This window comes from Plectropomus leopardus, chromosome 18 (assembly GCF_008729295.1).
Source record: "Plectropomus leopardus isolate mb chromosome 18, YSFRI_Pleo_2.0, whole genome shotgun sequence".
Lineage (NCBI taxonomy): Eukaryota > Metazoa > Chordata > Actinopteri > Perciformes > Serranidae > Plectropomus > Plectropomus leopardus.
This window is the reverse complement of record NC_056480.1, coordinates 2840128-2855525: the sequence shown is the minus strand read 5'-3', so window position 1 is coordinate 2855525 and position 15398 is coordinate 2840128. Positions and strand designations below refer to the sequence as shown.

The window sequence follows — 15398 nt, the reverse complement described above, 5'->3', positions numbered from 1 at the left end:
TTTACTTAATTGGAGTCTAAAAAGTTAGCCTTTAACTTACAAGTCCTAAATATTTTTTTCGTCTCATTCACATCTACAGTTAGAGACAATTGTTAGTGCAAAGTCAGTCTGTCATGTTGTCCTCACAGACCTCAGAGTTTTCCTCTTCAAAGTCANTACTGTTTACTTAATTGTAGTCTAAAAAGTTAGCCTTTAACTTACAAATCCTAAATATTTTTTTCGTCTCATTCACATTTACAGTTAGAGACAATTGTTAGTGCAAAGTCAGTCTGTCATCTTGTCTTCACAGACCTCAGAGTTTTCCTCTTCAAAGTCATTGAAGTACTTCACGTCAGTCCCCTCACTGGTCAGGATCTCTCCGGGACACTCGGCTTTCATAATGTCCTCCAGAGCCGACTGAACCTGTTCACAATCACACAAGCTCTCAGTTTCTACACAAACTGCAATAACTGCAGTCCAACATGAGAATCTAGTCTGACAATACAGTTTGAGAAATAAAATCATATATTATATAGTTTTTATCTCAAAAAACTTTGTGTATGAAACTCTAGAGAGGAATAATGACATTTTTACACGACAGACCTCAGATGCAGGGGCATTGAAGGCGATGGGCTTTGTGGGAATCCCCCCCCACAGCAGAGTGACCGTCTCCATGTTGCTTCTGCCCTTCGTGACCTCAACAACAGAGACGTTAGTGTCTGCGCCAAAAACCTCATGGTGAAGAAGCTCGAAATCTCCTGTAGGCAAAAGAAGTACAAATGATCAGTTAATTTATTGCTGCTAAAAATGACAAATACATTCAGTTACACATGCACCATGATGGTCAGTCACACAAATGCATGTGACACAGCAGTTACTTTTCTATGACCGGCTACGTTTCTGTCTCTTCATACCTCTGTCAGACTGGAATGTGACTGTGAAGTGAGATCCTTGGCTGTCGTCCTGTTTGGTGACCTGGACTGTGTCGGGTTTGATGGACCAAAGGTCGTTCAAGGATGCTTCGATCATTGCTGCTGAGGCGCTGACTGGAATCGGTCCTAAAGAAAAGAGGAATAATGGAAGCTGATGATAGTAAAACATGCAAAAGAGGCGTAGGAAGCTTGATTTGTGGCGCCAAACACATATGCAGTCATTACACTTAGGGGGAAATCAATGAGCAAAACACATCAAACTACAGTTTTTTAGAAATAAATCACTTGTAAGACACGTTACCTGTCATTGCATCTCCGTATCCGAGGCTGAAGAAGGTGCTCCCACAAAGATGGCTAGCACAGTCGCTGCTGACAGTAACCATCTGCACCTCTTTGACTGCGGGGACGTCGCTGCGCCCTGAGTCAAAGGTCAGCACCTGGTTGACAGTAACGGTGAGCGATGATGAGATGCAGAAGCAAATTCCACTTTAATATCTGCATGTTAAATATGACGATAGTGCTGCATTAGCTTAGCGACACTACAAAACAGGAAACAGCTAGCTAACTCTGTTCAAAGGCTAAAAGGTCTGCCGACGGTAGCACCAGCTCACTAACTGACCTTAACTAGTTAGTTAGTAAGTAAGTAGAGGCAGCCTGTAGCCTTACAGTGATAACATAAAGAATGGGACGCCAGCCTTGATCTTTACAGAAGATCTGTAAAATCAGCACAGTTTAAAGGTGGACGCCCATAATTAGTGTCCCCACTTCAGTATCAGACCAAATGTCATATTACTTTGAGTAACAGCCAGAAAAGTGTTGTTGCAGAACATCAGAACACTATAAAATTTGAGCACATGAATTCTTGAGTTATAGCCAAAACATGATTTTTAAGATCACCTTGACCTTTAACCACCAAAATCTAATCAGTTCCTTGAGTCTACTTGAATGTTGGTGCCAAGTTTGATGAAATTCCCTTAAGGTGTTCTGAAGATATCCCATCTGCAATAATGGATGTAGGGTTACAGTGACCTTTACCTTTGACCTATGACCATCAAAATCAGATCAGTTCACTCTTGAGTCCAAGTCAATGTGCAAAAACTGAAAAAAATCCCTCAAGGTTTTCTTGAGATATTGTGTTCATTAGCATGAGTCAAACAAGATCACAGGGACCTTTACCTTTGACCTATGACCAAAATCGAATCAGTTTATCATGGTGTCCAAATGGATGTTTGTGCCAAATTTGAAGAAATTCCCTTGAGGTGTTCTTGAGATATATCAAGGATGGGACAGTGGGACATTCAGATGACAACCCGAAAACATAATGCCTCCGGTCATGGCTATTGTTGTCACAGAGGCATGAAAATTTGCACTATTTCTTGTCCAGGAGCAGTGACTTCCGCGGACAGGTAGCACTCCCTCCTGTTTCCAGTCTTTATACTAACCTAATAGGCTTTAGCTTCATATTTAGAGATCAGATAAGTTAGTGGTATTGAGCTTCTGCTCATCAAACTCAACAAAAAAGGACAGGGTGTGTTTAACAGAAGCTACATACCTGTGTCTCATCGAACACGTCGTATTCAGCTATGATAGCCTGAATTTCATTGACAGCATCGTCCGTCTGGGCTTCTGTAAAGGAGCTCTCCCCTTGGAACAAGGCCATGTTCACACTGGCTGCACCGCCATATTCTTGATGCAGAATTTCAAAGTAGTAGCTGGGGGGAAAAAAAGTTTTTAAATTATTTTTATGGGAAACTGTGTGCTATGAATTAATAAGTAATAGTTTTTAAGAGCAAGTTGGAGCCATCAGAGTCATGCACTTACGCTTCATCTTCAACTAGAAACATCGGTTCAGTCTTTTGTGACTCCCTTTTCGTGAAATCTGAGACATAACTTTTCTGGTACGCAACTTTGACCTGTTGTGAAGGTTGTGGCGAGAAAAACAAGCAGGAAAGAGGGTTTAAGGAATTATATTTTGGTTGTTTCGAATGGAAAAAAGCGTGATTCGAAACTAGCAGGTGTGGTTTATTCGGAGATAACCTCTCTTGTCACACCTTGTGTTCGGGGCGGCTGGAGTTGCTGAGGTAGAGCTCACATCGGTCATCACAGTGGAGGTACATGATGTAGTTGGTGCTGGTTGGCGGGACAAAGAAGCCTGAGGTTCGTGAGCTGAAACGATCGAGTTTGAAATCAAAGACGTGGGGCGTGGTGTCGACCCACTGTGTCCAGTATCCGGTTGTGTTCTGGTTGTAGCTCCAAATGTCAGGCAGTGTCCGGGGGCTTGTCTCGTTCCACAGCTCCATCTTCATGCCTCTCCCACCTGTGTTTAAAATGGAAATAAATGCTGGCGGATCAAAATTAGGGCTGAAATGATAAGTTGATTAATCAGTGATTCCAACAGTAGATTAAATGTCCAATGTTGAAGGATTAAGAGACATTTAGCAGTGAGGTTACAGAGCTGAAACTTCTCCTGTGTAAGAGAACGTGAAAATATGACTGGTCTCAATGGCCAGCGTTTAGTTTGTCCATTCTGGGCTACTGTAGAACAACATGGCAGACTTAATAAAAGAGGACCCGCTCCATACGTAGATATAAATGTCTCATTCTAAGGTTAAAAAAATACACAATGTTTATTATAACCAGGTGATAAGAAATTAATGAAAAAAAGTTATAGAAATGATATTCAATTTCTGCCAACTGATTAACACTAGATCCTACACACTGGCCTTTTAAACTATTTGATAATCAATTTTTGCTTGAAAAATGCCTGAAAATAGAGTTATTTATATATACTTAGTCTTTGACAACTTATTAACATTATGTTAGGTGGTTTTTAAGGTGTAAGCATCTGTGGACTTTCTATTCAGAAAACAAAAAAAAAAAAATCATTTTTAATACTTGGAATGCAAAACTTTGAATCTCAAAATCTCAAAACTGCCAGAACGCAGATAGAACCATATATTTCTAATATGGTGACAATATCTTAAGATTTTGGATTATTGATCATAATCATAAATAACCACACATGGAATATATCAATACACAGGCATAGACTCCAGCCCCAATAAAAACATGAAAGTTGATTTTATTTTGACAAAATTAAAGACATCTCAACTATAAACTGATGCAGAAAAGAGCAAGCTGGGGCAGAAGAATTAATGGAGAAAATTAGGTGCTTGGTGCTTAAAATTTCCTAGAGGATGACCTTCCCATTTCATACGTGTCCCCGCCAAAGTAACAAAACCTATGCATTATATACAAAGATTTAAGTATCTTTTGCATCTTTTGCGAAAAATGGGATTTTTCAGATTTTCTCAGATCTCAGATTAAGATTGAACCACAGACCTTAATTAAGGCATGTAACCAAAAACCCATTCAAAAAGCCCAACGACTTCAAGTTGAGGGAACTGGGAGTGCGTAAATGCTAACTCATATCCACATTTTAGGATTCCTTATTCTGTTTTGCGTGCTGCATTCACCACATGAGTCACATGGAGCACTCAGGAGAGACACGTTTCTGAAACGTTACACTTGAAATTACATAAAAAGCAAGGAATTAATACTCTTACTGTTTGATCTCAAGCAGCTAAGATAACAGTTACAGGACGTCTTGTTTGTTTTGTATTAAAAAATCCTGATGCAATGGTCGTACAAACCCAGTGTCTGAACCTGCACCTGACATCAGCTCTAAGAAAGGTTTGCCGCATGATGTGTCAGATAAGAGGTTATTTTGTAACAGTACACGGCACACCAATGCCCCCAAGCTATGATGAACTGTGACAAGTGACGGATCAACATCTTCACGCAAAGCACGAGAGATGCTTTAAATTCTTCCAGTGGTCGAGTTGTCAACTGGTGTTCATGTTTTTTTCAGATTATGACAGCACAACAATAAATCAACAGGACGGATCAAAACGAGCGCTGGTTTCATCACATCAAAAGACAAAAGAGCAGAAGAAGAGGAGGGGTGCTCTCACCTGGGTAGAGAGTCACGTTGTTCATCTTTTGTTTGGCGGTCCGACAGATTATTTTCTCATCATACACGCTCTGGATTTTACAAGGCAGGCCTGAGGAAATAAGTCAAGCTTCAGTGACTGACAGCAGCTCATAATAGCAGACACAGGAACAAACTGGCTTCACTTAAGCTGATAGTTTACTGCAAAGTAAAAATTTACTAATTATCTACTCACTTTTACTTTTTTAAGACTTCACAGGACTTTAAACTGACATAAAGAAGTGTTAAAAATGTATTCTTTGGGTGACAAAATGGCAAATGGCAAAGTGGCTTGATTTCCTTCAAAAACAACTGCAGCTTAACAAGAAATGGCTCAAAAAATATCAAGAAAAAAGTTAAAATAAAATTACTTGAACATAAGCAAAGGAAGAAAAGTTAACAAAAAAAGGGGGTAAATGAATTAAGAGAATTATAAATATGGTTTTCTGGGCAATTTTCACACATTTTTCTTTTTTTCCCCCTTTTTTTGTATAATATCTAATAATCGCCCACAGCTAATTTTCAGATAATTTCCTTTTCACCTCTTGCTAATTTTTTTGCACTTACCAAGTTGCTCACTGTGTTTTTTTCCTTAGTTTTTGAAAGAAACAAAACCAATTTTCTCTCGTTTCAGAGGTTTAGATGTTTGTTAAAGGCATCTGAATGCAGCAAAAGAAAACTGATGTTGACTCAGGTGTTAAAGGGTTAAACTGAAGGAACGGAGCAATTTAACGAAGGCACACAAATGTGTTTTCAGACAATACGGAGTATCTGATTAGCACTTTGATTTCTGTGGACGGTTACAGAAAGACATAAATTATCAGTAATATATTAATTTTATTGAAATTATGGTCTGAAAATCTGATGAGGTTAATGATATGAATAGGTACAATTAATTTTTGGACTTTGTGTACTATCACTTTAGATATCCTGATCGTCTTTATAATAGGAAAATATATAAGAATCTTTTGTTTTTTTTTAAACTGTCATTATGTTTACATGCCAGCTTTTATGACTGCACCAAAGAGCTCTTATCGATTTCTCTCCTGTCAAACTGGTATTGTCAAGAACATGCTAAATGAGATATGACGTCTCATGTAACACAGTGCACAAGCTCCTTTGTCACGGTCCGTCGTCTCTCTAAGGCTTCAGAAGATTCTTTTCTGTCTGCCTTGCGACAACGCTGTTTTTTTTGTTTTGTTTGTTGTGTCTCAAGCATGCACACCTTCTGTTGTGTTGAAAAGGATTATCACCATTGCATGACATGAGGCCCCAACAATGGGATGGGTTTTGTATTGTGGAGACGTGCTTCATTCATCCATTCGTGCTCTTTGAACGCTCTGTACCGTTTGGAAACAATATCAGAAAAGTTGTCACGGAATGGAGATTGGCTACCGCTGGTGAGGTTTTAGGTAGATTTCCAGTCCGCTTACCTCCGACGAGGACACGTGCCGGGAGATCGGTTTCGTCAAAGAAGCGGCCGTGGATCGTAATCAGGGTTCCACCCAAGATGCTGCCCATGGACGGGGAGACTCCTGTCACCTCTGGACATTAACATTAACATTAATTTAACAGAGGAAGAACTTTGTGTGAACAACATCACAGTCTCACAGAAATACATGAAATGCACACAAACTTTTAATAACTATGTGGTATTGGGTACGAAATGTAATAATAACATAAATTTAAAAAAAACAAAAAACAAAAAAAAGTTGATGTTAAAAAGTCACAGTTTCGTGTGAAACAGTCGCAGCAGGGTCCCCACATGTTTTAATGGACAAAATTTGAGAACTTTTTAAGGATCCACAAGAACATTTCTATGATCGTTCACAATGTATAACATGAATTATTGCTCCATCTCAAAAATGCAGTACAGTTGGCTGCCTTTTAAGCTGGCTGTCTTTAATGGTGTTTTTTTCTTTTATTTTGGTTTAGTATGTCTAATTTGGTTTGATTTTTTTTCATTTTGTTTGACTTTGGGTCCTTTTACATCTACATCATCTGTATATTTAAATAAAGTCAGCATGTTTAAATAAATGTTATAATGAATACAAATTTGAATGACAGTATAAATGGTGGGGCACAGACTGCTGTCACACTGTCACAGCATATATATAAACATATCAGATTCAAACTACATTCAAACATCATTTCAGCTAGCCGACACACACGGAGGGAGAAACAGAACGTGGGGAGAAACGACGCGATAAACGTTTGTGGTGACGAAAAACGTCACAAATTGGTGCGTATTAGAGCTACATAACACTAGTGACTTAAAGTTATGCACTTTGCGTAATTACATAAAGACAGCGATCTACATAAAGCACTTGCATACATACGTTTTCACACAGGACACAAACACTGGTTTCCAAATTGACAGTCCATATTGGCATGACAAATGATCCTCACTGACTTTACTCTGGTATGTTTTCATGTTTGCAGGATGTAATTTTAACATGTTATTCCCACCACTACGCACTGTGTAAAGACTTCATGTCAATTTGACGTATTTCGATTAGACTGGGCATAAACAAATGTTTAACGTACCTGCATAGGTCTGAAACATGGCGATCTTGTTCAAACTTGTAACTCTGTGAAGTTTCTTTTCTGGTAAACTCCTAAAGATGTGAAATAAACGAATTCATATTATTTCTGCCCTTCATATATAATGCTGTTTAGTGAAGCAATGTGTCACCAAGAAGAAATCTTCAAGCATTGTTTCCATTATTACATCTATGCATTTTTCACTTTATCTGCACTTTCAAAGGTTAAATATACACAATGGTTAGAGAGCCATAAAGCTGTATTGAATGCAAATCTTAAGATAAATTTTAAGTGTAAAGAAATAATTTACCTTCCATAATCCGCATCAAGAATGTAACTCATGTTGTGATGCCCTATTGGAAACAAAACATAGTTATTAAAAGACAGTTTGTGCTGTTTTAAAAAATCTTTTTTTAAAATGGCATATTAAGAGCAGCTGTAATTATGACTGAAACCATCTTACCGACATATGTCCCCGTCATTTTGCAGCTCATATATCCCCAAGTAGATGTTTCAGCGTCCAGATGCAGATTATACCTTTAGAAAGTATTTGGAAAAACTTAAAAAACCGTGATGAAAAAAATTTCTTAGTATTATTGTTTTGTTTTTTATTTGACACAACCTCACACAAAAGATGTCCCTGCAGCTGAAGTTGCTGTGAATTTGCTGCGCATTTTGCTGTGTTTTACGCTTTATTTCTAAATGTAATCTAATAGTAAACAAAATACTTACAAATCATCTGAATTCGGTTTGAGCAGGTTGCACGGCATCCCTCCCATGTAGGCTCTGCAATAAACAAGATCATATTCACTGATTGTTTGAAAGAGAGTTACATCTGAAAAGTCTGTTTCATGATTCAAAGAAATTGTTAAGCGTGAGCAAGCACATAAACCGCTTCTGTAGCGCTCAGTCTTACGTTTCCTAAAACAAGAGCATATATGTCAGATAGTTTGTTTGCAGATGTTGGCATTGACAAGAGTCAGATTCAGATGGATCCAACAAATCTCGGATTTTGATGCAGGAGTCCAGTATTCAGTTCTCGTCTGAATATTATGTTTTTTTCACCTTTTTCATCTGTGCCCTTGTTGCGTAATCTAAAGCATGTGTGTTTTGTTGACATCCTGGCGTCGGTTAAGATGTACTTTTGTTCCCTAAACATAACAACATGTAACATGCTTTTTGTTGACATCACAGTAGCAGCGTCCCGTAATGTCAACAGCAGACGCAGAAGCCTGAAACATAATATGTAGACGCGGAGGTCCACTGCAAAGGGGCGACATATCACGACTTGGGATGAGAATGTGTTGGAGATTCATTGATAATATTACTGATAAATATTAATATTTGTTTATTAACTGACCCCTGGGCTCATGTCATTTTACAAAAATGTCCCCCAGATAAAGCAAATTGAAAATACCTTACAGTAAAATAAACATTTTGTTTATATCTGCTTCATTTTATTAATACCTCAGAAATCTGACGTTGCGGCCATTGGAGCTTGTCGCAGTGTTGCTTCCATACACATCGGTGAAGATCCGTCCTCGCACTGTCACCAGCGTGCCTGCAGTGATTGTAGTGGGTTTAATAAACAGCTGAATATGGACTCTGTGAATGAACTGCACGCTATAGAGGTAAAGAGCCGTACCTGGCGGACCACTGATTGGACTCAAAGTATTGACAGTAGGTGTGCGATACCAGACAGGCTGAGAAAAAGTACATTAAGAATGAAAAAAAAACCTATCAGAATCCAAACTTGACTGCGGGATCAATTAACTTGTGAGTGAGGGCGTCTGTGTTGCTTGTAACCTTACATAGAAGCTGCAGTGGGGTTTGGACTGGCCATAGCACAGATTGCTCTCAGGGATGGGAACGCCGTCCACAATGACACGGACCACATAGTGATCACTCGGCATGGGTCTATGAAGGACAAATTAATCATTTTAGTCACATATATGCAAGAAGCAACTCGATAAAAATGTGTTTATTTAAATAGGAGTCCCCTTAGGTTACCTGGTGTAACATGTGATCCGGCTGCCGTGTGTTGAGTCTCTCTCCACATCACAGGGGACTGACAGGGTTTTAGACACGAAGGTCACAAAGTTACCAGTGTCTTCTGTTGGATTCAGCTGGAACTGCGACTCCTGGGCAAAACCTGAAAAAAGCATAGATGCAAATTGTTTTTCGGGTTAAGTGAAGCTATATAGCAGAGTTTCAGGAGCAGGACCACACCTCTACCGCACCTCAACCGCGCCTCCTCCGGCTTAAATACCCTCCTAACCCGATCTCCCCCTTTCGTTCTCGTTATTCTGCACCAGCGCGTACCGACACACCACGTAGCGTTTCGCTCTCGGTCGGCTACGGTTCGCTCACTCACCCCTATTATGGATCCTGTCTCTCTATCCCCGTCGGATGACGACCTGTTTGGTCGAAGCCGTGATGATGGCCCTCACCGTCTCCATCTGGCCGTGCAGGCGTCCTCAGGGTCCGACGCCGACAACTTCTTTGTCGCCTCCGTGCCGGAGACGCCGACCTCGGCAGTGCACCGGCCGCCGGCCCCTCGGTTCCCTCCATGGTCCATGTTCCACCCGGCTCCTCTCTGCTCACCATCCAGATGTACGGCTCGGCCGATGGTTCCTCTGCATCTCCCGGTCCGCCACCCTCAGCGGAAAGAAGAGGACGCGGTCGCCCCCGTGCAGCCCTGCGCCGCTGCGGTTCTCCTACTCCATCGCCGCGGAGGATGGTGACGGCCTCCCGCCGTTGTCTCGACTCTGCCGGCTCGGCGGCTCGATGTCGTCGAGCGATGAGCGCTGGAGCGCCGTGTGGAGCGCGGCGTCACAACGCTCCAGCGAGGTCTCCCGATTGCCGGCCGCCTTTGCGGACCGGGGAATACCGTTTCGCAGAACTGACAACAAGCTTTTTGACATCCTGACATCTGAGTGCTGCTCTGTCAACATCGGCGCTCTTCCGGGTGACGTCATCGCGGCGGCTCCTGTCGTGCGCCATGACGTCAGCACCTCTGTTAAGGCGCCGGTTCATCTTCAACCACTTCCGGCGGCCTGTGCTGAATAGGAAGCGGGGACATGTTGCCTCGGGCGAGTCAAGTCAAGTCTAGTCAAGTCAATTTTATTCGCTGAGCCTATTATCACAAAACATGGTTCGCCTCAGTGGGCTGTACAGTTTACGACATCTGCCTTAGACCCTCACATCACCCAAGGAAAAACTTCCCAAAAAAAAAAAAAAAAAAGTCGCTTCACCTCAGTCCCACCAGGACTTCGACAGTTCGCTTTCGTTGGGGCATCTGGCACTGAGATGTCGGGGGCCCCCAGATGTACGACATCGGCTACTGCACCGGTTCACTCTCCTTAGGGCTTTGGCACCGGGCTGCCAGTGCCCTCTACTGCTTACCCTCGAAGCCTGCATCTGCATTGTTCCCCAGGGGAGGGCTTCCTTTCTCATCTGTTGCCTGTCGCTTCTTCCGTCCCGTCGCTCATGGCCTCCATCTCTCTCGTTGCGCCCAGCCGCGCCGAGCTCTGGCTCTGGCTCCATCTGCTTGGCGATTGGAACGAATCTCCTTCTTTTATGACAATCACCCTGTCTCATCCTCAGGACGTCAACCTTTTCGATGACGTGGCTCCGTCTGCCGGTTTTGGAAGGAGACTGCCAGGTCACTTTATCTGCTCTCTTTGAGATCTACCCCATCATCGTCGCCACCATGTTATGGGGCCGTGAATGGAGTCGCCTATCTGTCCTCATCTACTCAGACAATCTTGCAGTAGTTTGACATCATAAATGAAGAAGTTCAGAAGCTTGGCTCCTCATGTAGACGCACACCCGACTCCGTTCCTCCATATTCGACCTTGCCTTTCAACATCTAAACCCAGCTTTCATGCCCCTGATCTGGAATCTCAGAACACCATCATCAATAGCCCATCCCCTGCAACTCTCTCTCCATATCGGTCGGCTTGGAATTGTTTCCACAACTTTCACGACATGCATAACATAACTTTTCCTTCATTTGATCTCATCACCTTAACCTGCTTCATCACCCACGCCCATTCTGTCTTGGGAAATTAAAACCCAGACAATCAAAGTCTACCTCAGCGGCATTTCGTTCATCTCTAAACTCCTAACCGGTAGTCATGGCCAGCTCATGGTCATCCCCAGATCATCTCACTGCTCAGAGGCCTCTCACACTAAGAACCAGCCCAAAATCCTTGTAGACTCCCATTAACCACGGATCTGCTGTCACGCTGTATCCACACCATCTGCTCCAGATATAGCATACCTAACTTCAACCAAACTCTAGAGGCAATGTTCATTCTCACCTTCTTCCGTTTCCTCAGATGCTCAGAATTCACTGCTTCAACCCTTCGATACGATCCACGTCGGCACGCCTGCCTCTCGGCCCTTTTTTCTCTAATGACACCATACTTATTTTTAAAAAGAACCAAAACCAACTAATCTAGCCAACCCACTCCCGTCTACTACTTTAACATTCAATCAGTTGTAAACCCCTTCCTTATTCTCTCAAATTACTTACATTTCCGGACATCACAAAGCAAATCCCAAGATGACCCTCTGTTTGCATCTGAATCCGGCCAGGTGGTTACCCGCTTCTGGTTCCACCAACACTTCCCTCAGGTCCCGTCATTGTCAGGCATCTCTCCCATGCATTACTCCGGACATTCTTTCAGAATCAGAGCTGCCACCTCGGTTTCCCGCAGCGGTATACCGGAACACTTCATTCAGATCATGGGCAGAGGGTCCTCCCAAGCTTATCACCGTTACGTCCGTTCCGACCTAAGAGATCTCAAATCGGCTTTTTCCTCTCTCATATAATGCACGCTTTTGGGGGTCTGTCGTGCCCGGGAGGTACGGCGGATTCCCACCGAAGCTTCCCCACACCGCACTCAACCATCCATTCCAATAATTCAACATCAGTGTTTATACCAAATCTACATTCACGTCAATAAATTGTTAAAATTAATTCCGATTGAGGTGTGGTCCTTGCTAGTGAAAAGAGACAACAAGCAGACAGGATTGTGTCCTTGACTCATCCACTCATCCTAGGCTAATAATGGAAAAGTTTTAACAGCCTGGTAAATTCAGAAAATAACAAATTCCCTTTAATGTAGCCTTTAAAACCAGGACAACACTTACAATATTAAAATACACAAAATCTAAGACAATCTCGAATCTTATATCACAATATTGACATCATATCAATACATTGCTGAGCTTTAAGTTGCATACAGGAGAAATTTGTCTTTTTCTGGCAAAAATCTAGTCATTTCAACCCAAACCACAATCCTTTTCCTAAACCTAAGCAAGACAGGCCAATATATCCCAAAAACCCTTTATTGTTCAGCCAGAAGTTCACTTTTGTCACCATTTAGAAACAACAAATCCACAAGTACAATTTGTATAAATGCTCCAACTTAATCTTTTCAGGTGCACCTCCTCTAAATGATATCATAATATACGAATATATGATTCTTTGATTACTTTTCAATCATTTTAACTAATGTAGAACCTATTATTTCTGTGGCATAATCCATTTCCTGGTTTAATTAAAAAATACACAGTCCCAGCAAGCAGGAAGCGTTCCCACAACATTCGCTAACGTTATCTACAAGATATAATAATGATTTAAAGAAAACATTTTGATCTAATGTTCAAAGAACACATAAATTATGTTTATAATTTCAAATAATGTCCCTATGAAGCTAAAAAATGACTGAGACGAAACGTTATAATTGCAGCATTCTGAGGATGTTTTGGTAATGTTAAGAGGTGACAGATCATACAATGTTCACACAATGTTACATGAGAACAAAGGAAGAACGTTTTAAAGCAGCAGCAGAGATTACAGACCATTTTTATTCAAATGAAATGTAATGTGATATGTTCAAAATACAAAAAAAAATTCTAAACACTTTTTTTTTATGTTTATAAAGAATGTTACTCCAACTTTAAGAAGAAAACTGGAAAACTTGCCAATGAAAACATTACTAAAACATTGCATTGTGCCATTCTCAGAACATTTCTAGAACCGAAAATTGCTAGCTGGGGTTACTCTTATAGATAAATTAGGTTTACAACTAGATTCAAATCATCATATTTTTTGGATTCAACGTTTCCTTTAACAAAAGTATGGATAAAATCTCTTACCTTCTCCTTCAATCACGACTCGTGTTGCTCCATTGGTGCTGCCTATGTGCGGAGCTATGTAGCGAATGCGTTGAGCACCTGAAATACGCACAGCCAACATTAGTGTAACATCTAAATATAATAAAATAAATTGACATATAAGATGTTTTCCATCCTGAGCTGTGGGCGAGTGGTGATCTTGTTGGGAAATGTGGATAGGCCCAATTTCCGCATTTGGAAAAGCGCTAAATTACATCTACAAAAATGAACTCCATTTACAAAATGAAGATTTTTATATATTTTTTAAATTTATTATGGAACTGTGTTTGTGGGTACTTACTGCAGCAGCACCAAAGTGCGAGGAGGAGAGCCGCCGCCGGCCTCATGGGGGACTCCATCCTGGGGATTTTCCCAGATTTCCCTGCTGCTTCACCTGCAGTCTGTTGTGATGGTGTTACCTAATGTTAGCTGTTGGAAAATAAAAACACTTTGAAACCAAAATGCTTAAAAGTAATTTTACCATCTGAAGGAAAATAATTGAAAATCAAGATGAGGTTCTGTTATAAAAATATGATAGATAAAAATATTTAGATCAGACACAAATCGAGAGTAAAGTCAAGTCAACTTTATTTATACATTTCATACAATGAACACTCAATGTGCCTCACACACAACAAATACGCACAAAATAGGATAATTTAGGGCGTGAGTGCATAATTTAAATGCGCATACAGAGGCTTACATGATTATTAGCTACACAAGTAAAGCAAAAATATTTATTAACCATTTGGAACCTGAGCAGTTCTTCATTTCTTCAAAAACATGGGAAGAAGATGATAAAGAATTTAATAAGATATTGCCCCTAAATTAGCATATAGTAATAAAACGTTACAAGAAAATATTTGAAGTAAACACACAATAACAAAAGTGAAAAAACAAAAACAAACAAGAAAATATCCCTAAAAGCTGCTAAAAAATTTATAAAATAAATATTTTTCTTGTGACATGACCATATAATTACAAGACATACAGATAAAGGATAGTTTTCGGGACATTTTTCTCCATTTAAAAAAACCCAATATCTAATAATCCACTCCAATTTATTTTTCGGACATATTTTTTTCTTTTATTTTGCCGGACATCTCTTGTCATCTTGCTCATTATCTTTTCTCCTATGTTTTGGAGAGAAATCAAACCAATTTTTCTCCGATTTAAGAGGTTTAAATGCCTGTGATAGGCGTCTGAATGCAGCACAAGAAAACTCAAGGGTAAATATACTAAAATTTGTAAACAATCACGAGCAATATTTCAAATCAAAATGCTATTTAAAACTGAAAGCTTACCTAACGTCTGAATGTATTAGTGGTCCGGAGACATAAACAGAGACTCTGCCCGTACCTGCACACAGCGCAGCGCACTGACTCGTTTTAAAGCTGCGCTGTGTTCCGCCTCTCACCTGAACCTGTCCAGGAGGAGGAGACTGCTGACATCAGTCCTGCTGTCCATGCAATCAAATCACAGTCTGATGCTGAAAACCAAACTGTTTTTTTCCATTTCCTGTCAGAGAGTAAAGCTAGTCAGAGAGGACGATGAGTAACCGCTTCAGGGGAGGAAATCTAAATCAGACTTAGATGGAAGTGAAGAGGAAGTTGACATGTGGTCAGGGTCTGTCAGACTGAGATAGACGTTTTGCACGTCAAAGTAATTGGAAAGCATATATGTGACAGCAGGGGTGTAGCAGCAAATTCTGGGGCCTTATGCATTAACAGCCTCTGTGGGCCCCCCCGGCCTCCCTCTCTTGA

At 40.8% G+C, this 15398-nt stretch overlaps 1 protein-coding gene across 1 annotated transcript in view; it reads right to left on the bottom strand.

The window, feature by feature from the left end:
* Window positions 1-15012, bottom strand: part of LOC121957558 (fibrocystin-L-like) — a 56014-nt gene extending 41002 nt beyond the window's left edge. Inside the window, exons 1-20 of the mRNA XM_042506188.1 lie at window positions 14940-15012; window positions 13937-14064; window positions 13618-13695; window positions 9457-9598; window positions 9258-9363; window positions 9092-9149; window positions 8914-9007; window positions 8179-8232; window positions 7910-7983; window positions 7757-7799; window positions 7450-7520; window positions 6336-6446; window positions 4886-4975; window positions 2963-3228; window positions 2733-2824; window positions 2464-2623; window positions 1213-1348; window positions 894-1037; window positions 583-737; window positions 292-402 (exon numbers count right to left, since the gene is read on the bottom strand). Of these exons, the coding sequence (XP_042362122.1) occupies window positions 292-402; window positions 583-737; window positions 894-1037; window positions 1213-1348; window positions 2464-2623; window positions 2733-2824; window positions 2963-3228; window positions 4886-4975; window positions 6336-6446; window positions 7450-7520; window positions 7757-7799; window positions 7910-7983; window positions 8179-8232; window positions 8914-9007; window positions 9092-9149; window positions 9258-9363; window positions 9457-9598; window positions 13618-13695; window positions 13937-13994 (2043 nt within the window). The 5' untranslated portion in view covers window positions 13995-14064; window positions 14940-15012. The remainder of the gene's footprint in view (window positions 1-291; window positions 403-582; window positions 738-893; window positions 1038-1212; window positions 1349-2463; window positions 2624-2732; window positions 2825-2962; window positions 3229-4885; window positions 4976-6335; window positions 6447-7449; window positions 7521-7756; window positions 7800-7909; window positions 7984-8178; window positions 8233-8913; window positions 9008-9091; window positions 9150-9257; window positions 9364-9456; window positions 9599-13617; window positions 13696-13936; window positions 14065-14939) is intronic.
* Between the last annotated feature and the right edge of the window lie 386 nt (window positions 15013-15398).